The sequence below is a fragment of the Trachypithecus francoisi genome, unplaced genomic scaffold (assembly GCF_009764315.1).
Source record: "Trachypithecus francoisi isolate TF-2019V2 unplaced genomic scaffold, Tfra_2.0 Lachesis_group20, whole genome shotgun sequence".
Taxonomy (NCBI): domain Eukaryota; kingdom Metazoa; phylum Chordata; class Mammalia; order Primates; family Cercopithecidae; genus Trachypithecus; species Trachypithecus francoisi.
Window position 1 is genome coordinate 20,332,147 of NW_022681466.1, and position 24,101 is coordinate 20,356,247.

General features: G+C 51.8%; 1 protein-coding gene and 1 long non-coding RNA gene across 3 annotated transcripts; one reads left to right on the forward strand and one right to left on the reverse strand.

The window, feature by feature from the left end:
- Window positions 1–22: 22 nt before the first annotated feature.
- LOC117067082 lies at window positions 23–16,393 on the reverse strand. The gene is made up of 3 exons (XR_004430594.1): window positions 16,376–16,393; window positions 478–486; window positions 23–124 (listed from the first exon to the last, which is right to left on the reverse strand). It is a non-coding gene; the product is annotated as an uncharacterized LOC117067082 (long non-coding RNA).
- ORMDL3 (ORMDL sphingolipid biosynthesis regulator 3) lies at window positions 15,879–22,434 on the forward strand. Of its 2 annotated transcripts, none has more exons than XM_033183163.1 (4): window positions 15,879–16,033; window positions 19,280–19,475; window positions 20,216–20,367; window positions 20,794–22,434. In XM_033183163.1, the coding sequence occupies exons 2-4, from the start codon at window positions 19,302–19,304 to the stop codon at window positions 20,927–20,929; spliced, it is 462 nt and encodes a 153-aa protein (XP_033039054.1). In that variant the 5' UTR covers window positions 15,879–16,033; window positions 19,280–19,301; the 3' UTR covers window positions 20,930–22,434. The 2 variants fall into 2 exon arrangements, with proteins under 2 accessions (XP_033039054.1, XP_033039053.1); XM_033183162.1 differs by having other exon boundaries at window positions 19,285–19,475.
- The last annotated feature ends 1,667 nt before the right edge of the window (window positions 22,435–24,101 follow it).

Sequence of the window (24,101 nt, forward strand, 5' to 3'; positions counted from 1 at the left end):
TAAAAATACAAAAAATTAACTGGGCTGCGGTGGTGCACACCTGTAATCCCAGCTATTTGGGAGGCTGAGGCACGAGAATCACTTGAACCCAGGAGGCAGAGGTTTCATTGAGCTAAGACTGCGCCTCTTCACTACAGCCTAGGTGACACATCAAGGCCCTGTCTCAAAAAAAAAAAAAAAAGAATTTCAAGGCTGGGTGCAGTGGCTCATGCCTATAATCTCAGCACTTTGGGTGGCAAGGATCAAGGAGCCTCACGAGTTTGAGACTGGCCTGTGCAACATAGTAAAACCTCATCTCTACCAAAAAAAAAAAAAAAAAAAAAATTGTCCGAATGCAGTTTCTACAAAAAGAAAAAATAAATTAACGGACCATGGTGGCACATAGGCACATACTTGTATTCCTAGCTACTCGGGAGGCTGAGGTGGGAGGATGGCTTGAGCCTGGGAAGTGGAGGCTGCAGTGAGCTGTGATTGTACCACTGCACTCTAGCCTGGGTGACAGTGTGCGACTCTGTCTCTAAAAAATAAAAATAAAGGCCGGGTGCGGTGGCTCAAGCCTGTAATCCCAGCACTTTGGGAGGCCGAGACGGGCAGATCACGAGGTCAGGAGTTTGAGACCATCCTGGCTAACACGGTGAAACCCCGTCTCTACTGAAAAATACAAAAAACTAGCCGGGCGAGGTGGCGGGCGCCTGTAGTCCCAGCTACTCCGGAGCCTGAGGCAGGAGAATGGCGTGAACCCGGGAGGCGGAGCTTGCAGTGAGCTGAGATCCGGCCACTGCACTTCAGCCCGGGTGACAGAGCAAGACTCCGTCTCAAAAAAAATAAAAATAAAAAATAAAAAATAAAAATAAAAAAGAATTTCAAGATGACGACAGCAGCGCAGTGTAAAACCAAGTTGCAGGGCTCTTCTGAGCACAGGGCATGAGGTCTTGTGGGACCTCGTTGGCTGTATGCCTGTGAGGCTGGCCCTGCAGGTTACCTTTGAACAAGCAGTTTCAGAAGCGTGATGGGGACTAGATCAGATGGTAGGATACTAGATGATATCATCTCTGAGGATGTACTCACCACAGACTCATTTCTGTGATATCAACAGGGGCATTTTGCAGACTCACGTTTGTCTAAGGAATCAGATAACTTTCTACACTTAGGCAGGAGAAGCAACAAGCAACCCTTTTCTCTGAGGGTTACTTGTTAGTAAGGCCAGACAATCTGCTGCTGGCTACTTGGGTGTCCATTTTGGGACTGTAGCTGAATGTGGGACAGAAAGCTGATCAATCCTCCCTTTCCCCCTGTTCCTCTCTCACACTGGGCAGGGGCTTTAACTGAGGCACAAGAATTGAGCCTGGCTGTTGATGGAGGGTTATTTCCTTCTAAGACTAGGGCAGCTTCCAGGAAAACAGTGGGACTAGGGTGTCCAGCACAGCAGCTGTGGGAGAAGCAGGAGCCCAGCCGGAGCTGTGGATGTGGTTAATTAAGGAAGGCTGAGTGCAGACTCAGTGAAGGAGGGAGATCTGAGGCGAGGGGGGAGCCACACTTAGGACAGTGCACACTGCAGACTAGGGACTGCAGAGTTGGAGCAGAAATTCTCTGCCATTCATTTATTTGTTTATTCATTCAGTGAGGATTTCCTGTGAGCCTTGTATGCTAGTCAAAGGAAACATAGACAGGGTTCTTAAGGTGCTGGGTCTATGTCAGGGTTCTGAAAACACCCTGCACATTCAAATTACTTGGGGAGCTTTTACAAATTAGTTATGCTGGGGCTTCATCTGGACCAATTACATTAAAATCTCTGTGCATGGGGTCTAGGCACTGGTTTCTTTCTTTCTTTTTTTTTTTTTTGAGATGGAGTCTCGCTCTGTCGCCCGGGCTGGAGTACAGTGGTCGGATCTCAGCTCACTGCAAGTTCCGCCTCCTGGGTTCACGCCATTCTCCTGCCTCAGGCTCCGGAGTAGCTGGGACTACAGGTGCCCGCCACCTTGCCCGGCTAATTTTTTTGTATTTTTAGTAGAGATGGGGTTTCACCGTGTTAGCCAGGATGGTCTCGATCTCCTGACCTCGTGATCCGCCCGTCTCGGCCTCCCAAAGTGCTGGGATTACAGGCTTGAGCCACCGTGCCCGGCCGGCACTGGTTTCTTTTAAAAGCTCTCCAGATATGTCTAACGTGCAGCCTGGGTTGAGAATTGTTGGTCTGGAGGGAGACACAGACATGTCTCTATAATGCTTTGATGTGATGCCTGCATTAATTGATGTTTGTACAAGGAGCTGTGAAGCATAGAGAGAATAAGTATTAATAACATGGCAGAACTATCTCTTCCCTCCTACTACCGGATAACACACATGGCTTTAGGAGTGGCAATGCACTCAGTCCTTGACAATTCAACCTGATTGATCTTCTCAGCCATCAGAAATCCTGTTGCCTACTTCTCCAATCTCCTTTGCTGCTGAGGGCAGCCCAATTCTGGTCAATGGCATCTAAGCAGAAGTCTGCAGAATAGGTTTGTGGGACAGTCTTTGATTTGCTGGTAAGAGAGGATGGGACTGGGGCTCTGCTCTTCTCCGTACTTTTTTTTTTTTTTTTTTTGAGATGGAGTCTCTGTCACCCAGGCTGGAGTGCAATAGTGCAATCTCGGTTCACTACAACCTTCACTTCCCGGATTCAAGCAATTCTCCTGCCTCAGTCTCCTGAATAGCTGGGATTACAGGCCTGCACCACCACACCTATGTAATTTTTGTATTTTTAGAAGAGATGAGGTTTCGCCATGTTGGCCAGGCTGGTCTTGAACTCCTGACCTCAGGTGATCCACCTTCCATGGCCTCCCAAAGTGTGGGATTACAGGCATGAGCCACTGCACTGGGCTTTTTTTTTTTTTTTTTGACAGAGGGTCTCACTGTGTTGCCCAGGCTGGAGTGCAATGGTGCAAACACAGCTCACTGCAGCCTTGACTGCCACCAAACTCAATCAATCCTCCTGCCTCAGCCTCCTATGTAGCTGGGACCACAGACATGTGCCACCACAATGAGACAATTTTTGGTTTTGTTTTTGTTTTTGTAGAGATGAGGGTCTCACTTTGTTGCCCAGGCTGGTCTCAAACTCCTAGGGTTCCTGCCTCAGCCCCCACAAAAGTGGTGGTGATTACAGGCATGAGCCACCATGCCTGGCCCTACTTTGAACATGAAAGGGTCAACTCAGGCCATCTTGTGGCCATGAGACAACAAAGCATAAAGGGAAGGTTGAATATTATTGAGATGTTGGCCTGGATATCACTGAGCTACTCAACCAACACCAGCAACCGCCACCTCTAGACTGAATACGTGAGAAAGAGAACCCCCTAATTTCAGTGCTTCTCAATTTGGCTGCATACTGGAATACAGGCAGTTTTGAAAACTCCTCATGCCTGGGTACACCCATGGAGATTTTGATTGAGTTAATCTGGTATGTGTCTGGTGATGGAGATCTTTTCTCTTTTTGAGACAGAGTCTCACTCTGTCACCCAGGCTGCACTGCAGTGGCACCATCTTGGCTCACTGTAGCCTCTACCTCCTGGGTTCAAGAGATTCTCCTGCCTCAGCCTCCCAAGTAGCTGGGATTACAGGCACACGCCACTATGCCCAGCTAATTTTTGTATTTTTAGTAGAGATGGGTTTTCTCCACGTTGGCCAGGCTGGTCTCGAACTCCTGACCTCAGGTGATCCACCTGCCTCCGCCTCCCAAAGTCCTGGGATCACAGGCGTGAGCCACCGTGCCTGGCCAGGTGATGGGAATTTTCTTTTTTCTTTCTTTTTTTTTTTTTTGAGTCAGAGTCTCGCTCTGTCGCCCAGGCTGGAGTGCAGTGGCCGGATCTCAGCTCACTGCAAGCTCCGCCTCCCGGGTTTACGCCATTCTCCTGCCTCAGCCTCCCGAGTAGCTGGGACTACAGGCACCGCCACCTCGCCCGGCTAGTTTTTTGTATTTTTTAGTAGAGACGGGGTTTCACCGTGTTAGCCAGGATGGTCTCGATCTCCTGACCTCGTGATCTGCCCGTCTCGGCCTCCCAAAGTGCTGGTATTACAGGCGTGAGCCACCGCGCCCGGCCAATGATGGGAATTTTCAAAAGCTCCTCAGGTGATTCTAATGGCAATCTAGGGTAAGAATCATTATTTGGGTTTTCTGTTGCTTTCCGCTGAGAGCATCCTTAACTGGTATACTAGCTTTTCCAGGGTATAATCAAGGAAGACTTCACCAAGGAGTGACATTTGAGCTGGGCTTTAAAGGCTGAGTTACTCAGGTGGTGAAGCAGAGCATGCAAAAGCAAGGGAGCATGAAATGGCTTGGCTTCCAGATCACCGCGTGGATGGAGGGGGTGGTGGCAAAGGCCAGGGGTAAAGAAGTAAAAAGGGAGCAGATCCTTGTGGCTTGCATGCCATGAATGCATTGGGACTTGATTCCGTGGCTTATGGATTAAAAAGGTGTTATTTAGGGCCGGGCGCGGTGGCTCAAGCCTGTAATCCCAGCACTTTGGGAGGCCGAGACGGGCGGATCACGAGGTCAGGAGATCGAGACCATCCTGGCTAACACGGTGAAACCCCGTCTCTACTAAAAATACAAAAACTAGCCGGGCGAGGTGGCGGGCGCCTGTAGTCCCAGCTACTCAGGAGGCTGAGGCAGGAGAATGGCGTAAACCTGGGAGACGGAGCTTGCAGTGAGCTGAGATCCGGCCACTGCACTCCAGTCCAGGCGACAGAGCGAGACTCCGCCTCAAAAAAAAAAAAAAAAAAAAGTGTTATTAGTTTTTATTATTTTATTTATTTATTTTTTTGAGACGGAGTTTCACTCTTATTGCCCAGGCTGGAGTGCAATGGCATGATCTCAGCTCACTGAAACCTCTGCCTCCCAGGTTCAAGCGATTCTCCTGCCTCAGTCTGCAGAGTAGCTGGGATTACAGGCACCTGCCACGACGCCTGGCTAATTTTTGTATTTTCAGTAGAGACGGGGGTTTCACTATGTTGACCAGGCTGGGCTTGAACTTCTGACCTCAGGTGATCTGCCTGCCTTGGCCTCCCAAAGTGCTGGGATTACAGGCGTAAGCCACTGCGCCCAGCCTATTTATTTATTTTTTTGAGATGGAGTCTCACTCTGTCACCCAGGCTGGAGTGCAGTGGCTTGATCTCAGCTCACTGCAATCTCTGCCTCCCAGGTTCAAGCGATTCTCCTGCCTCAGCATCCTGAGTAGCTGGGATTACAGGTGTGCACCACCATGCCCGGCCAATTTTTTTTTTATTCTTGTTATTTATTTTTTTAGTAGAGACGGGGTTTTACCATGTTGGCCAGGCTAGTCTTGAACTCCTGACCTCAAGTGATCCTCCGACCTCGGCCTCCCAAAGTGTTGGGATTACAGGCGTGAGCCACTGTGCTCGGCCAAGTTTTTATTTTTATGTTTTTCGAGACAGGGTCCCACTCTGTCTCCCAGCCTGTAGTGCAGTGGTGGCATCACAGCCCACTGTAACCTCAACCTCCCCAGGCTCAGGAGATCCTTCCACCTCAGCCTCCCAAGGGGCTAGAACCAGAGGTGCATGCCACCATGCCCAGCTAATTTTTTTTTTTTTTTTTTTTTTGTATTTTTGTGTAGAGATGAGGTTTGGTCATATTGCACAGGCTGGTTTCAAACTCCTGGGTTCAAGCGATCCACCCACCTCAGTTTCCCAAAGTGTTGGGATTACAAGCGTGAGCCACCGCATCTGGTTGGATTGAAAGCTTTTAAAATTAGATTTGATATTTGGGTCACTGTGTCGGTTGTGTTGGGGATGTACTGGTGGCAGGAAAACAAGTTACGTCAAAGGTCCAGGTGTGAGATGATAAAGACCTGAGGGACACATGGCATGGAACTGGAAGAGCCATCCCTGGGGAGTCCCACGCTCTGTCTTGCCCTGTGCAGTGCCTGGGGAAATTCTTGGGCTAGACCCGAGACCAGCAGATGTTTATGTCACGGGGCAGATCCTTTCTGTTTTCTGGACCCTCACAGTCTCTGAGATCCCTTCTAGCCTGATGCTCCACATGTCTAGAATGGCAGGCAGGGAAGAGGCTGAGGCATGACAGGGCCCTGGCTCCCAAGTTCAGGGCCCAGGAAAGAGAGCCTCTTAGCCTCCCACCGCAGGCAGTCTGAGTCACAGCTCCTCCCTCTAAGGGTGGTAACTCTATATCCCCAACATGTGACCCTAGGGGAAAGAAGTTCAGCAGGCCTCCATCCCCTTCCTTCCCTGATGTTGGAGACCCCCAGGTCCAGCCTGGATAGGGGGATAACTGAAAGGAAAAGAAGATAGATAGATACATAGATACATAGATAGATGGATGATAGAGAAGATAAAGAAGGGCTACCTTCTGTAGCAGGTCAGCCAGGGACCCATCGAATGCCAGGCTACTGGGCAGTTTTGGGGGGAGGACAACAAAGGCCTCTGCTATTCTTCTTCCCTGCGGAAAAGAGCAAGGGCAGCACTTCATGCTGCCATGCTTGGAGGTGCTCTCTCATTTATTTAACATATATCTGAGCACGTACTGTGTACCAGGGCCTCTTAGGCACTGGGGATTCAGAGTTGAGTTTTTTGTTTTTTTTTTTGAGACAGGTCTCGTTCTGTCATCCAGGCTGGACCGCAGTGGCATGATCACAGCTCACTTGTAGCCTCAACCTTCTGGGCTCAAGCCATCTTCCCACCTCACCCTCCCAAGTAGCTGTGACTACAGGAGCGCACCACCACGCCCAGCTAACTTTTGAATTTTTGTGTAGAGCCACCCGCGCCTGTCTGAGAACATTAAATGTCCCCCAACCAATGAGGGAAGACTGGTGTGTGCACAAATACAGCCATCTGATCACCTAGGGGTGGGCTTGGGCTGAGGGATCTGCCAGGGTCACAGGAGCCTGGAGGATGAAGCTTGGGGAAGGCCTGGGGAAGGCTGCACCGAGAAGGTGACAGGTGAGGTAGGCCTTGAGGGATGTATAGGAGTCCATCAGATGGAAAAGGGTAGGAGGCTGAGACAAGAACAAGGGAGAGCTGTGTGGCTGTGGTCTGGGATGTGCAGTTCTGTCAGAGGCGTGTGAACCAGAGCAACTCCATCTTAAATAGAAGCTGGGTAAAATGAGTCTGAACTCTACGGTGAAGGCATTCTAAGTCACAGGATGAGATAGGAGGTCAGCATAAAATACAGGTCATAAAGACCTTGCTGATAAAACAGGTTGCAGTAAAGGAACTGGCCAAAACCCATCAAAACCGAAACGGCAACCACAGTGACCTCTGGTTGTCCTCACTGCTACACTTTCAGCAGCACCATGACAGTTTACAAACGCCATGGCAACGTCAGGAAGTTACCTTAAATGGCCTAAAAAGGGGAGCATGAATAACCCACCCCTTGCTTAGTGTATCATCAAGAAATAACCATAAAAATCGGCAACCAGCAGCCCTCGGGGCTGCTCTGTCTACTGAGTAGCCATTCTTTTATTCCTTTACTTCCTTAATAAACTTGCTTTTACTTCGCACTGCGGACTCGCCCTGAATTATTTCTTGTGTGAGATCCGAACCCTCTCTTGGGGTCTGGATTGGGACCCCTTTCTGGTAACAGTTCTGTTACATAGTTCAGTTAACATTTATTGAGAATTCACTCTGTTCAGGAAATGCAAATGTGAGACGGGGAGCAAGCCTAGCAGCCTAGCGGGAGGCAGTTCTGTAACAGACAAAGCTCTCTGCCCAGTGCCTGCAACATAGCAAACAATAATGTTTGCTGTGATTGTTACTGAAGGAGGAGCTGACCTTAGGCAGTAGAAGGTGATCTGGGGACAGTGGCCACTGAGATTTCTAGACAGGTGAGGATAGGAGGCTAGGAGTAGGAGGAACTCAGCTGGTAGGGAGCTAGGGGGTCTTGTCTTGAACCTACTGTTTTTCTATCCATTGTCCTTTTGATCTGAAACACTTCCAGTTTTCTAACTGCTTTTGTTCATGGGAGAGTGTCAATTGTCCATATCAAAGAATATGCAGGTTGAGGGGTTCCTAAGGTACTTCCCTGCACTTGGTTCCCCAGGGAGGTTCTTGTTCCCAGGCACAGACTGGAGGATGGGGGCCCAGTGGCCCTGACCAGTTCAGCCCTTTCTCTGCACAGCCCAAAGTAGCCAACCACAGGACTGGGCGAGGGAGGCAGAACAGAGTGCCCGCTGGCGATGCTGCCAGTCCCGCACCCGCTCCTGGCTTCTGACTGGCTCAGTAGTTTTCTGGAGGGTCACTCGCTGCTCTTTTGTCTGCTTAACATCTGCCCTCCCCTCCCCCTCCTTCTTCCCACCATGTGCCTGGGATATCCCCCACCCAAACAAAAATAAAAACACAACTGTCAATGAAATAAGCAGTTCTTTCCTTCCTTGCACTTGCTCTGGACATGACCTCACCACCCGACCTTCAGGAAGCAGGCTGGGGAGGAGGGGAGGGGGAGGAGTGGAGAGGTGGCATTCTTTCCCCCAGGGGAAGGGGCTCTTTCTTTTTTCTTTTTTTTTTTTTTTGAGCTGGAGTTTCGCTCTGTCGCCCAGGTTGGAGTGCCGTGGTGAGATCTCGGCTCACTGCAAGCTCTGCCTCCCGGGTTCACGCCACTCTCCTGCCTCAGCCTCCTGAGTAGCTGGGACTACAGGCGCCCACCACCACGCCCGGCTAATTTTTGTATTTTCAGTAGAGATGGGGTTTCACCGTATTAGCCAGGATGGTCTTGATCTCCTGACCTCGTGATCTGCCCACCTCGGCCTCCCAAAGTGCTGGGATTACAGGCATGAGCCATCGCGCCTGGCCAGGGGCTCTGTTCCTGACACCCCTCCTCTCAGCTTTGAACACGGCCAGCAGCATCCTGAGAACACGTTCGGTTCTCACTAGACGGTGTATCTCTCACAAGCAGAGGCCCAATCACCACTCCCAGATCACCAGATGAAAGCACACTGAGGCTGGGGAACGTGTCTACCTCAACAGCCTAAGGAGCTCCAGAGGGCAGGGAGAGCCTGTGACAGAGGCTCATTTTGTTTTAAAACACTTTTCATAAAAAATTTAAAAGTAATATCACATTATGCAAAGTTTGAAACTAGGGAATGAAAAAGATCACCCTGAATCCCTTCATCCTGATTCAAGGTTTTTTTTTTATTGTTGTCTTTCTCTCTCTCTTTCTTTTTTTGAGACAAAGTTCCGCTCTTGTTGCCCAGGCTGGAGTGCAATGGCGTGATCTCTGCTCACTGCAGCCTCCACCTCCTGGGTTCAAGCAATTCTCCCACCTCAGTCTTCCCAGTAACTGGGATTACAGGGGCGCGCCACTGTGCCCAGCTAATTTTGGCATTTTTAGTAGAGACGGGGTTTCACCACGTTGGCCAGGCTGGTCTCGAACTCCTAACCTCACATGATCCACCTAACTCGGCCTTCCAAAGTGCTGAGATTACAGGCATGAGTCACCAGGCCCAGCTCTTGTTGTTTTAGGAGACAGGGCTTGCTGTATCGCCCAGGCTGGAGTGAAATAGCGAGATCATAGCTCACTGCAGCCTTGAACTCCTTGGGCTTACACGATCCTCCTGCCTTAGCCTCCTGAGTAGCTGGGACTACAGGAACGCACCACCATGCCTGGCTAATTTATTTTTATTTTTTATAGAGATGGTGGTGGTGGTGGGGGGGGTCTCATTATGTTGCCCAGACTGGTCTTGAACTCCTGGCCTCAAGCTATCCTCCCGCCTCAGCTTCCCAAAATACTGGGATTACAGGCTTGAGTCACAGTGCCCAGCCCAAGGTCTGTTTCTATTTTGTTGAATTTCCATAACCCTAGTAAAGTAGATGCTCAAATATCATTCAAACATGGAATGAATTAATAAAAGGCAACACATACTGAGCACTTAATTATATGCCAGGAATTGTTTCAAGTGTTTCATTTCACATTTACTGACCCATTTAATATCCACAACATGAGGTGGGTATTATCATGATCATCACCATCTTCATTTACTTCATTTTTTCCAAACACCAGTGTCACTTGCCAATTCATTTAGCAACAAGGTAACTGAAGCACAGAGAGGTTCAGTAACTTGCTTAAGGTTACACAGCTGGTAACTAGAGGAGCTGCGAGTTGAACCCTGGCAGTTTGGTGCCACAGGACGTTACTAGTGCTGCTCTATTTTGGCTTATCGTAATCATTAATGTATATGCAGGTTTAGACTTTTTATTATGAACAGTTTTAAAAATAAAAAAGTAGAGAAAATAGCCCAGGCATGGTGGCTCATGCCTGTAATCCCAGCACTTTGGGAGGCCAACGTGGGCAGATCACTTGAGGTCAGGAGTTCAAAACCAGCCTGGCCAACATAGTGAAATCCCGTCTCAACTAAAAATACAAAAATTACCGTGATGTAGTGGCGTGCACCTGTAATCCCAGCTACTCGGGAGGCTGAGGCAGGACCGAGATTGTGCCACTGTGCTCCAGCCTGGGTGACAGAGTGAGACTCTGTCTAAAAAAAAAGTAGAGAAAATAATATAAGGAACTTCATGTCCTCATCACACAGCTTCAATAATTATCACCTCATGGCCCATCTTATTATTTCCCTAATGTTCCCAGTCCAGATTGCATTTTGAAGCAAGTGCAATCACCGTATCTTTTATTCACAGATATTTTATGTATGTCTGAGAGAAGGTCTTTTTTTTTTTTTTTTTTTTTTTTGGAGACAAAGTCTCACTCTGTCACCCAGGCAGAGTGCAGTGGCATAATCTCGGCTCACTGCAACCTCTGCCTCCCAGGTTCAAGCAATTCTCCTGCTTCAGCCTCCTGAGTAGCTGGGACTACAGGCATGTGCCACCATGCCCAATTAATTTTTTGTATTTTTAGTAGAGATGGGGTTTCACCATGCTGGCCAGGCTGGTCTCAAACTCCTGACCTTGTGATCCGCCTGCCTCACCTCCCAAAGTGCTGGGATGACAGGTGTGGGCCACTGCGCCCGACCAAGGAAGACTTCTTTTTTTTTTTTTTAATTAAAAAAATTTTTTTTTGAGACGGAGTCTTGCTCTGTCGCCCAGGCTGGAGTGCAGTGGCCGGATCTCAGCTCACTGCAACCTCCGCCTCCCGGTTCACGCCATTCTCCTGCCTCAGCCTCCCGAGTAGCTGGGACCACAGGCGCCCGCGACCTCGCCCGGCTAATTTTTTTTTGTATTTTTAGTAGAGACGAGGTTTCACTGTGTTAGCCAGGATGGTCTCGATCTCCTGACCTCGTGATCCGCCCGTCTCGGCCTCCCAAGGTGCTGGGATTACAGGCTTGAGCCACCGCGCCCGGCCTCTTTTTTTTTTTTTTTGAGACGAAGTCTCGCTCTTGTCCCCCAGGCTGGATTGCAATGGCATGATCTTGGTTCACTGCCACCTCCACCTCCCAGGTTCAAATGATTCTCCTGCCTCAGCCTCCTAAGTAGCTGGGATTACAGGTGCCTGCCACCACGCCTGGCTAATTTTTGTATTTTTAGTGAAGGTGGGGTTTCGCCATGTTGGCCAGGCTGGTCTCGAACTCCTGACCTCAGGTGATTCGCCCGGCTCAGCCTCCCAAAGTGTTGGGATCACAGGCGTGAGCCACCCCACCAGGCCATAGAGGACTTTTTTAAATTAAAAAAAACAATCTTACCACAATTCCATATCATGCCTAAATGTTTAGAATTCCTTAATATCATTGAATACCTTGTCAGTATTCAAATTTGCCTGATAACTTAATAAAATCTTTTTTTTTTTTTTTTTTTTTTTGAGACAGAGCCTTGCTCTGTCGCCCAGGCTGGAGTGCCAACGGTGCAATCTCCGTGCAATCTCGGCTCACTATAACCTCTGCCTCCCAGGTTCAAGCGATTCTCTTGCTTCAGCCTCCGAGTAGCTGGGATTACAGGCGCCCGCCACCACATCCAACTAATTTTCGTAGTTTTAGTAGAGACGGAGTTTCACCACGTGGCCAGGCTGGTCTCAAACTCCTGACCTCAGGTGATCTGCCTGCCTTGGCCTCCAAAGTGCTGGGATGACAGGTGTGGGCCACTGCGCCCGACCAAGGAAGACTTCTTTTTTTTTTTTTTTAATTAAAAAAATTTTTTTTTGAGACGGAGTCTTGCTCTGTCGCCCAGGCTGGAGTGCAGTGGCCGGATCTCAGCTCACTGCAACCTCCGCCTCCCGGGTTCACGCCATTCTCCTGCCTCAGCCTCCCGAGTAGCTGGGACCACAGGCGCCCGCGACCTCGCCCGGCTAATTTTTTTTTGTATTTTTAGTAGAGACGAGGTTTCACTGTGTTAGCCAGGATGGTCTCGATCTCCTGACCTCGTGATCCGCCCGTCTCGGCCTCCCAAGGTGCTGGGATTACAGGCTTGAGCCACCGCGCCCGGCCTCTTTTTTTTTTTTTTTGAGACGAAGTCTCGCTCTTGTCCCCCAGGCTGGATTGCAATGGCATGATCTTGGTTCACTGCCACCTCCACCTCCCAGGTTCAAATGATTCTCCTGCCTCAGCCTCCTAAGTAGCTGGGATTACAGGTGCCTGCCACCACGCCTGGCTAATTTTTGTATTTTTAGTGAAGGTGGGGTTTCGCCATGTTGGCCAGGCTGGTCTCGAACTCCTGACCTCAGGTGATTCGCCCGGCTCAGCCTCCCAAAGTGTTGGGATCACAGGCGTGAGCCACCCCACCAGGCCATAGAGGACTTTTTTAAATTAAAAAAAACAATCTTACCACAATTCCATATCATGCCTAAATGTTTAGAATTCCTTAATATCATTGAATACCTTGTCAGTATTCAAATTTGCCTGATAACTTAATAAAATCTTTTTTTTTCTTTTTTTTTTTGAGACAGAGCCTTGCTCTGTCGCCCAGGCTGGAGTGCCAACGGTGCAATCTCCGTGCAATCTCGGCTCACTATAACCTCTGCCTCCCAGGTTCAAGCGATTCTCTTGCTTCAGCCTCCCGAGTAGCTGGGATTACAGGCGCCCGCCACCACATCCAACTAATTTTCGTAGTTTTAGTAGAGACGGAGTTTCACCACGTTGGCCAGGCTGGTCTCAAACTCCTGACCTCAGGTGATCTGCCTGCCTTGGCCTCCCAAAGTGCTGGGGTTACAGGCATGTGCCACCATGCCCGGCCTTTTTTTTTTTTTTTTTTTTAAAGTCAGTTTGCTTGAATCAGGATCCAAATAAGACTTTTAGTTGATATCACTTAATTTATTTTAATCTGTAAGTCTCTCCCCCTCTTTTTTATTCTTTTTTTTTTTTTTTTTTTGAAACAGAGTCTTACTCTGCTGCCCAGACTAGAATGCAGTGGCACAATCACAGCTCACTGCAGCCTTGACCTCCCGCGCTCAACTGATCCTCCCACCTCAGCCTCCTGAGTAGCTGCAACTATAGACACACCACTATGCCCGGCTAATTTTTGTATTTTTTGTAGACATGGGGTTTTACCATCTTGTCCAGGATGGTCTCGAACTCCTGGACTCAAGCCTTGGCCTCCCAAAGTGCTGGGATTACAGGCGTGAGTCACCATACCTGGCCCCAATTTTATTTGTTAAGGGAATTGAGTGTTTGTCCTAATTTTCTTCATTCTCGACTTTGCTGACTATATCCCTGGGGAATGTATCTTATGCTATTTTGTGTCCTTATTTTTTCATATAACTTAGCAAACATTTCCCCATACTGCCACAGGGTTTTCATAATCTGTCCTAAATGGCTTCATACTATTCCATCCAGTGGATATACTGTAATTTTTTTCTTGCGCATTTGGTTGCTTTCAGTTTTTCACTACTATAAATATTGCTGGAATGAACATCCTGACACATTGCAGCTTTTCCTGTACATGGGATGACTTCCTTAGAATATGCTACCAGAAGTGTAATTATGGCTCTGAGGCATGGAGAATTTTTCAGCTTCTTGGCACACAGTGACAATGGTTTGTCCAAGGGTTTGTGTGTCCCCCAGCACCAAATAAGAGAGCTGTCACTCACTCTGCGTAGTGCTTAGGGCTATTCACAGTTGAAGAACGTTTGGGGAAGACATGGTAATTATGAGGGCAGAGTTAGAGAAGGAGAAAGATGATGACAGGGACTCCGGCTAAATAAAGCAGAAAGTGATCTGCAATTTACCACAAACCTAGAGTGAGTCAGAACTCTGTTCATTCCTATTGTGAAAAAAAAAATCCTTGATAACAGGGGTTATTAATAGTGCATGACGTGTCCAGTAATCTTTCTGTTAGACTCTGCATTAGTCAGAACCTCATTTGAGACGTGGACTCAGTCTGGGTCACTGAACTTTATAGAGATGTCAGGAAACTGACCAAGATCCAGAGGAATCGATCAGCTTGATGGAGGATGAAGAATCCCAGAGAAAAATCAAAGGAGTCAAGCAGGCTCACTTCGGAAAAAACAGACACCTTTCTTGCCTTAATGCGGGGGAGGTTTCTGTGAAAAGAACAACACTGGGTTTGCCTATGTCTGCAGAAAGATGCCTATAAGGAAAGGCACCTCCATAAACCAGGAGAAACTTCCACAGGACACAGGCAGAGCTATTTCAGACTCGGGTGATTATTTCGATCTTGGGATGAACCCTTTCGGGGCCATTGGCCCTGGAAATATTCAAGAAACTGCTTGTTCTGCTCTGGGTGGTTCAAATACCCACCTGCCTGGTGACCACTAAGTGTCTCTGGGGATCCCACTCCAGCTGTGTGACAACTGTTTCCTGGCAGCCCCCTGGGGAAGGAAGGGTAGGTGGAGTCTGAGTGAAGTGCTCCCCAGTTTCCCTGGGCTAGCCTTTTCCTTCCTGTTCCCTCACTTTCAGTTCAGGGTGCCATGAACTGCCATTCAGAGTCAGGTTGGCATGCCATGACATCACCTGATCTTGCTATTCTAGCCCTGCCCTGCATAGAGTGGACTTAGAAAGAAGCTGGGTAGGGAGTTGAAACTACTCAGACAAGGCCTCTTGGTGACATGGAGAATGGGAGTCACCGAGGAGACCTCAAGAGCAACCTCCTAAAGTAATATTAAGTAGATTCATACAATGCAACAGGTGCTTTACATACCTTTTTTTGGGTTCCCACAACATTGGAGGTGGGGTTTCACAGGTGTGGAATTGGAGATTAAGACAAGTAATTTGCCCAAGGTCACATTGCCAATAAAGGAGGGCCTGCCCTATGTCTACCAGGCAGTAAAGTCTGTGCCCTTGCCTTTAGACGATGCAGATGTGAAAACTGTAGACCAGAACCTCTCATTCAAAGCCACACAAGCTGACCTGAGACAGAAACTCAGGCTCCTTACTACTGATCAAGGAATCTATGATACGTGGCCTCTTCTCACGTCAGGTGCGGGGAGGCCAAGGAAGTGGCCCGGTCCGGGGCAGCCTGGGCCAAGAGTGACTGAGAAGGAGAGGGCAGGCTCCGTTCTGGGCCCTCCAGACCCTCACCCTAGCCAATGTTGTGAAAAGCGCGCTCCCAGGAGGGCCCAGCAGGGCAAAGGGCCAGGCTAGTCTGTTTCTGGAGGAGCCAATCTGGGGCCAGGGCGGAGGCAGCCAGGGGCAGTGGAAAAACCCTGTACTTGGGGTCAGAATATCTGGGTTTCGATCCAGTCTGGCACCCAGCAAAGACCTACAGCAAGTTACTTACAAGTCCGAGTCTCCTCATCTGCAAAACTGGGGCACGGATAAAATACACTTGAAGGGCACAGGAGCAAAAGTTGGAATTGTTACGCACCAAAATTCTATCATCCGATCTGACCACGTCACGGTGCAACTTCCAACCGCGCGTCCCCGGAGAGTCCGGGAACGGAGCCCAGGAAAAACTACAACTCCCAGGAGCGTCGGGCGGGCCGGCCGGGAACCAGCGGAGGAAACTACAACTCCCAGGAGGCGTCGGGCGTGCCGGCGCGGGGCGGTGACCTCGCGGGGGCCGGCGCGGAGCGCTGATTCGGCCGGAGCTGCCAGCAGGGAGGCTGCCGCCGCGGGTCGTTACAGCTGCTGGAGCAGCAGCAGACCCCGCTCCCGGGAACCGTTCCCGGGCCCTCGATATCCGGCCCCGCACGGTGAGCCCAGACAGAACCAAGAGGCCCCAGGGCTAGGGGAGGGGCGGGAGGGAAGGTAGGGGCTGCTGGGGAGGCGCCCCGGGCTGGATAGACGGGGGCAGAGGGAGTTGGGGGTGGAGGGAGTGCATCAGCCGAGGGGGTGCAGCGGCTGGGGAGGTGGCCAAGGAATAAAGTGCGAGCTGGAGGCCGGGGGTGGAACGTCGGGAGGAGCGCCTCGGCTAGGGGTGGGAGGCGGGGAGCGGCTGGGCTTCGGGGATGAACGTTTGGCTGCCTCCAAAGCTGGGTGAACGCGTGGAGATGGCTGTGGGGTCCCGGACCGGGCCGGGTTCCGAGTTCCAGGACCCAGACTGGGCAACAGAGCTGGACCCCTCCCCCCGGCCCCGCGCCCGAGGTCTCACTCAGAAAACCCCAACAACAGTGAGGACTCCGCCTCTTCGCTCCTCCTCTCCTCTGCTTACTGCGGGTTCGCCTGGGCACTCGCTTTCCGCTCCCACCGCCCTCCCCCAGTCGGGGTGGCTGGGCCAAAGTTGAGAGGTGATCAGCTGTGGTCCTGCAGCTTGCGGGGTGGGGGGAATGGAAGTGGCATCGTGACGTGCTGCCACGGACTCCCCTTTGGGGTCCCCATCCAGGCCTGGATGTTTTGTGCTCCTCTTCCAAGACAGGGGGTTTGCTGTTGTGAGGGCTGCTCTTTCCTGGGGGAGGGAATGTGAAGGGCTCACCTGGTGGCTGCCCTGGTGGTGCTCAGCCTTGGCTTGAGTGTCTGGCATACTGGCTGGGCACGAATATTTGTGCGTGGAGCCAAGGGGGTGGGGAGGGAAGAAGGGGGAAAGAGCTACCAGCAAAAAAGTGGTTAACAGAACAGAGTTGCTGCAGGCTCTGGTTTGAGGCAGGTTATGAAACCACATCAGGGCCCGGCACTAAGCAGCCACCTGCCAGCTGTGGCAGCAAAAGTTTTTAGCTCAGCTCCTGTAGACCTAGTTGACCTGTGCCAGCCTCTTCTGTCTGTTTCTCCCCATCTAGGGGAGGGGTCGGTTGGTTGTTTTACTAATGGAAGTGATATGTACCCATAGTCACACGAAAGTCTCAAGAGTGTTTCCTGGCTGCCAGTCTTTTTGTTAATTTATTGATCTCTTCTTTTTCAGGGGTGTCTGGTGGTTTCCTGCTCTCAGGGTACCTAGTGTTTAGGCTTCAGGAAGAAGCTTCCGAGGGTGTCGGCTGGGACCTAGGTCTAGTCTTTTCCTAGGCTCATCGAGTTTTGTTGGCTGCCCTGTGAAAGCCAGAAAGGGGTATGGGGTCCTGTGGTCTGGGATTCCACGAGGCTTTTATCACTCTTGGACAACTGCTAGGAAGGGTTAGTGGGCTTTCTACACCAGCACCCCTGTAGGTGCGGGTTACAGAGAGGTGATGGGGTGGCGGTTTCAGGTCAGACTTGGGACGCTGTTTCCCTCTCCTTAGAGGGAAGTCCTTCAGAGCCCTCACTTCTCAGCCACATGCCACCCTCTCCTCTCAGGTGGAGGCTTTTGCGTAGTAGCTGTCCCAGGGGCTGCTAGAGTAGTTGAAGCCCCGAGGCCCTGGGACGATAAACAGTGGGAGTCAGCTCTGGCTTTCTAGATCCTGGGATTTCTGTTAGGCTCCGTTATCCAGCCTCATGGGCTGCGCTGATGGTCCCCAGGAGCATCACTGCAATCAGAGTGCGCCTCAGGCTGGCACACAGGTGTTTGCTTGTTGGGATGGTGTGTTGTGGGTCACATTTGCCCTGAGGTCTCTAAGCTTGGAGCTGTCTGAGAAGAGGAAACTTGCTCCTCTTATCCTGGAAGTAAAGAACTGGCCCCTGAGGATTCAGGCTCCTGTGCAGGTTTGGCTAGTTCCTAGTCAGAGAGAGATAGATAGCATTTGGGTCTGAGGGGGTTGCTGCAGGGGCATGAGGCAGGTGGCCTTCTGGGTACTTCTAGAATATCTCCATCTGGGACTCTTCTCTGCATTCCCAGGAAAGATGGGGCTGTTAACATGGTGATGACCTTATGGTCTTTAGCAAGCAGGACCCTACCTCAGATAGGGAGGTGAGCCAGTACACAGGTGCTGTCTATCTGCATTTTCTCCTGGTCACAGGGCCCTCAGGGATCTGGGGACAGCCAAGCTCTGGACAAGGGGCAGATCATTCCACCCCTTCCTTCTCTACTTCCCTCTGCTCACTGTGGGTTGCGGCCACCTCCTGGTTCCTCCTGCTGCAGGACTCCTACCATTGGTGCTGGGCAGGGGAAGGCACGGTGCTAATGTACACCTGGAAACAGGTGCTGAGAGGGGAGACTGAGGGAAGGATGGGCAGGACAGAGAAGAATGGGGGCAGGAGGAAGGCCACAGGTTCGAGTCGGTGCCCTTGGGAGACATACGTTGATGTGGGTTCCAGCTCTCTGTGGGAGTTATAGGTGTTGGCCACGTTCTCTATCCTCGCCTCTCTTGTGGGGAAAAGGGCCCTGGTGGTTTGGCAGCGGAGTGGGTGGCACCACAAGGGTTGGCCTGAGTGGCTGCCAAATGGAGAAAACATCTGGATGGGTTGTTCTGTATCACCCAGGAGGGGTGCCTTCCAGGCCTGGGCAAAGGTTGTCCCTAGTCTGTTGTTTTCTCCTGTCTTCCTCTCTCCCCACTTCCCTCTTTCTACCTGATCAGTCCTCCTAAGTTGGGGTTTGGGGAGATCCAGAATCGAAAAAATTAGAGGAGGTGAGTGGATGCAGTGACCTCAAAATAGTTCATCCACTGCTGCCTGTACCCACAGGCCTCACTCCTTTCCTTCCTGATGGGAAGGGCTTAAGAGTGGATGTCCCACCTCAGGCCCTCAGTGAGACACAGTCCAGCAGGAGTTGCGCTGAGTGAGAATTCTGTCTCTGGGGCTTTGTCGGCAGAGGGTCCTCACGGGAGTGCCATAGGGGATGAGGCTGGGGGATGGGCCTTGACTTCTCTGCTCTGAGGCTGCATGCCTCTTGATGACCTGTCCTCCGATGCCCTGCCGGGGCCCTGTCCCAATGGGATAATGCATGGGGCAGCCTGCTGTTTATCCCAGCCCAGCAGCAGGAAATGAGTGGCGCTAAGTCCACATGGACTTTCTCTACCTTCCATGCTTGAGAATCAAAAGAGTGGAACTGCCTGGAGTTCTCAGGGAAAGAAGAGCCTGCCTCCCAGTGGGATCCGAGGGTGAGAGGGGGCAGGGGAAGCAGTGTGACCTGTCTGACCTGTGCTGCTTGTTTGCAGAACAGTGGAGAGGGGCAGCAGGATGAATGTGGGCACGGCGCACAGCGAGGTGAACCCCAACACGCGGGTGATGAACAGCCGCGGCATCTGGCTCTCCTACGTGCTGGCCATCGGTCTCCTCCACGTCGTGCTGCTGAGCATCCCCTTCATGAGTGTGCCTGTCGTCTGGACCCTCACCAACCTCATCCACAACATGGTGAGAGGCTGCCTGCTGCCTGCTCCCACCCTCCGGGCTGCTCTTTGGCAGGGCTGAGGGATAGGAGGAGCCTGTCGGGCCTGGCCCAGATGTCAGGGTGACGTACTGACGTCTGCCTCCAGAGCCCAGGCCTAGTCCTTATCTCTCTGCCTTGCTCCCCCTTCTGGGTTCCTGCCCTGTGTACCATGATAGGAATCAAATCTGCAGATTTTTCCACATCTCTAGGGTGGGGTGGCTGTGGGCCTGGAAGATGTGCCTCTGCGAGGTAAACAAAGGACTCCAGAGAGTTCCCAGGACCCGGGAGTCCTGGTGCCTAGGCTGGTACAGAAATGCCCCTTTCTCAAGTTAGCTTCTCGAACCGTCTTCCGCTCTTGCCCTTCTCTGCTCCCTCACCACTTGCTACCTTGCCCTCTTTGGAGGGTAAGCAGGGCTTAGTCCCATCACTTGCCTCCTCCCAGCAGACACAGGGGGCTATGAGTGGCCTGGAGGGGCAGCATCTCGGTGCCTGTCTCGTGGCTATGCATTCTCATGCCAGGCCTAGCCTGTCCCCGAGGGAGTCCCCTTGTTCTTCTCCTGCCAGGCTCCCAGCTGCTCCATCCTGACCTCCAGCCCATATCCCCCTGCCCAGCAGAGGGAGGCTCCAGATCACTGGGAGTTACTTCTGTCTGTGACTGGGTGGAGGAGCTGGGCAGGGGGGCCTTTTCCCTTTTGTATCCTCTAACAAAGACCTCTTCCTCCAGGGCATGTATATCTTCCTGCACACAGTGAAGGGGACACCCTTTGAGACCCCGGACCAGGGCAAGGCGAGGCTGCTAACCCACTGGGAGCAGATGGACTATGGGGTCCAGTTCACGGCCTCTCGGAAGTTCTTGACCATCACACCCATCGTGTTGTGAGTGCCTGGACTACAGGAAGACACCAGCAGGCAGGGCAAGGCCTGGAGGACCCCAGGGCCCAGTCGTGCTTATTAACCCTGCTGTGGCTCCTGGTGTAGGGATGAACAGAGGAAGTTGGAATATTCCTGGGTCTTAGACTGAGCTCAGGCTTTGGGCCTCCCTGGCCCCATCTTTCCTCCATTGGAGCTTTCTTCCTGCTAGTGAGAGAGGCCCACAGGCTTGGGGTGACGTTGGGAGATGGGGGTGGCGCTGGGCCGGGAGGGGCCTCTTTAGCCTGAGAGCTCCTGCTTCTTACTCTGGTCTGGGGACTTCTTCTGTTACTCCTTAGCTGTCAGGATTCTGCCTTTCCCTACGCAGGAAGTGGGGGAGGAAGGGGTCCTCCCAACAGTCTTTTATATCTCTCCTCATCCTTCCCCTCCCAGGTACTTCCTCACCAGCTTCTACACTAAGTACGACCAGATCCATTTCGTCCTCAACACTGTGTCCCTGATGAGCGTGCTCATCCCCAAGCTGCCCCAGCTCCACGGAGTCCGGATTTTTGGAATCAATAAGTACTGAGGGTGCAGCCCCTTCCCCTGCCCAGGGTGGCAGGGGAGGGCTAGGGTAAAAGGCATGTGCTGCGACACTGAAGACAGAAAGAAGAAGCCTCTGGACACTGCCAGAGATGGGGGTTGAGCCTCTGGGCCTAGTTTCCCCCCTCGCTTCCCCCAGTAGCCAACTTGGAGTAGCTTGTAGTGGGGTTGGGGTAGGCCCCCCGGGCTCTGACTTTTTCTGAAGTTTTTGATCTTTTCCTTTTGCTTTTTGAATAGAGACTCCATGGAGGTGGTCATGGAATGGGCTTGGCTCCTGGGCTGAACACGGACCACGCAGTTGGGACAGGAGGCCGGGGAAAAACCCCTGCTCACTTTTTGCCCTCAGGCAGCCGAAGCACTTTAACCCCTGTGTAGGGAGCAGAGGGCGGTACGGCTTCTGGATTGTTTCACTGTGATTCCTAGGTTTTCTCGATGACACGCAGTGTGTGCTTTTGTGTATGGAAGCAAGTGTGGAATGGGGCCCTGCCCTTCTGGGTAGAGAGCTGTCTCATCCAAGTCTCGGGCTTTTGGCAGCTTCCCTGCAGCCCACCCGGGGCCCTGGTTGGGAGTGGGGAGGGTCAGGTGGGGGGAGATGGGGTGGCGTGTGGATGGCTTGGTCCCAGAGGGGAGGGGCCAGCATTGCTGCCATCTGGCCTGGTGGAGGTTGGGGAGCTGTAGGGGGGTTAGTGAATCGAGACTTAGAAGAATGGGGCCACATAGCAGCAGAGGACTGTGTAAGGGAGGGAGGGGTAGGGACACAAGCTAGACCCAGTCTCCTTTGGGATGTGGGCAGGGAGGGAAGCAGGCTTAGAGGGTTGATTTACCCACAGAATGTGATAGTAATAGGGGAGGGAGGCTGCTGTGGGCTTAACTCCTGGGTTGGCTGTTGGGTGGACAGGTCCGGGGAAAAGGCCCATGAGTCATTGTAAGCACAGGTCCAACTTGGTCCTGACTCCTGCAGGGGTATGGGGAAGCTGTGACAGAAACAATGGATGCTGTGGTCCTCTGCAGGCCCTCACCCCTTAGCTTCCTCACGCAGACTGGCACTGGGCAGGGCCTCTTATGTGGCAGGCACATGTGGCGCTGTGAGGCCACCCTACATGGGGTCGGTGGTGAGAGTCCTGTAGGATCCCTGCTCAAGCAGCACAGGGGAAGGAGCAAGGCGTGGCCTGTAGGCACTGTCTCAGCCTGCAGAGAAGAAAGTGAGGCCGGGAGCCTGAGCCTGGGCCAGAGCTTCCTTCCTCCCCAGTTCGACTAGGGACAGTGTTCATTTTGAAAAGGCGTGGGTCCCTGTGTCCTCTTCTAGGGGCCTGAGGGAGCAGGAGAGGTCACTGGGCCTGTTTTCTGCCTCCTGGCCCTGCATCTCCCACCCCATGTATCATAGGGAACTTTCACCTTAAAATCTTTCTAAGCAAAGTGTGTATAGGATTTTTACTCCCTTTGTACAGTATTCTGAGAAACGCAAATAAAAGGGCAACATGTTCCTGTTTCCCTGTGTCTGGCCTCTGCTTCCTGGAAGGCTGAGGGGAGGGGTAGGGGTGTGGGCAGCAGCTCCTGCCGAGGTGCTGGTGGGGTATCAGTGCAGCTCTGACGGTGGCGGGAGGGGCGCTGGGACTGCTGGGCTTTCTGCTGGCTGCAGCAGGGAAATCCCCCAAGGGAGCTGTGAGGGAACTGGCGGCGACGGCAGCAGTAGTCAGAGAGCAAAATTCTCTGTGCTTTTGCCTGGCTCTTCTCCAACTGGTCTTGCGCCTTGGCCCCACAGGCTGGGGTGACCTGTGCCATGGCCAGGGAGGGGGGCAGTCCAGCAGTGGTTCACACATGGAGCCAGGGTCCCAAGCGGTGCCCAGTTCTTCCCAGTAAATCTCCAGCCCTTCTCCAGTTTCTCACTTCTCTCCCCAAGGCCTTTCCCCGGTCACCTCTCCCCTGGGAGCGCTGCGTTTCCTTCTGGCCTTTCAGTGGAAGGGACTTTTCATACTTCCTCCTCCCACCATAAGCCTGAGTGGCAGGGGAAGAGGTTCTGGGGACTTTCTGAGGCCACTATGGCTAGGAGAGAGGAGTCCTATAGCAAGGAATCCTTATCTCATGAGGGCGCTGACCTTCCAGTGTGTTCTGCGCAGTATGAGCTGCTATTCTCAGGAGAGGCACAAAGTCCCAGATAGAAGGGAGGGGCTGCCCCCAGCAGCCTAGGGTCTCTGGCCCTGGTCTGCCATCACAGCACCCTTGGAGTGAGTGTCAGGGAGAGTGTGGGGTATTTGCCCACGTCCAGCCACCGGCCCTCTCCCAATAGAGCCCACACAGTATTGGAAAGAGAAATATAGCCACTGCTCTCATTCCTGGGAGTAGGGGTGCCCTGGTTGCTTTCACCAGCCTGTAAGAGTACAGTCAGGGTGAAGTGCTGGGGAACATCAACAACGATCTGGGTTCGAATCCCAGCTTTGCCACTTGTTAGCCATGTTGCTATGTCAACTTCTCTGAGCTTCAGTTTCTTCCACTGTTGTGTAAGGATAATGCCTCCTAGGGCTGTTGTGAGCATTAGTACTGTGCCTGGCATATAGTAAATAATATATGGTAGCCATGTTATTATTATTATAATTGTTACTACTATCACTGTCATCTCTTTATTTATTTATTTTTTGGAGACTGAGTCTTGCTCTGTCACCTAGGCTGGAGTGCAGTGGCACCATCTTGGCTCACTGCAACCTCCGCTTCCCAGGTTCAAGCAATTCTCCTGCCTCAGCCTCCCGAGTAGCTGGGATTACAGGTGTGTGCCACAATAACCAGCTAATTTTTTTTTTTTTTTGGTAGAGACGGGGTTTCGCCATGTTGGCCAGGCTGGTCTTGAACTCCTGGCCTCAAGTGATCTGCCCGCCTCGGCCTCCCAAAGTGTTGGGATTACAGGTGTGAGCCACTGCGCCTGGCCTCTGTCATCCCTTCAAATGTTCTTTCAGAACTGAGGCATGCAGAGGCTGGAAGACAGGCTGGGCTCACCAGGGTGGTTATCTCTGAGAGAGGACACGGGTGAGGCCAGAGGCCTCTCCCTGGAGAAGGAGGTAGGTGGAGAAGCTGGGTGGCATCCAGATAAGGAAGAGCAGCATCTCCTTGAGAGTGTACACAGGAGCACGGATGGGGAGGGAGGCTGAGTGCTCCTTACAGGCCCA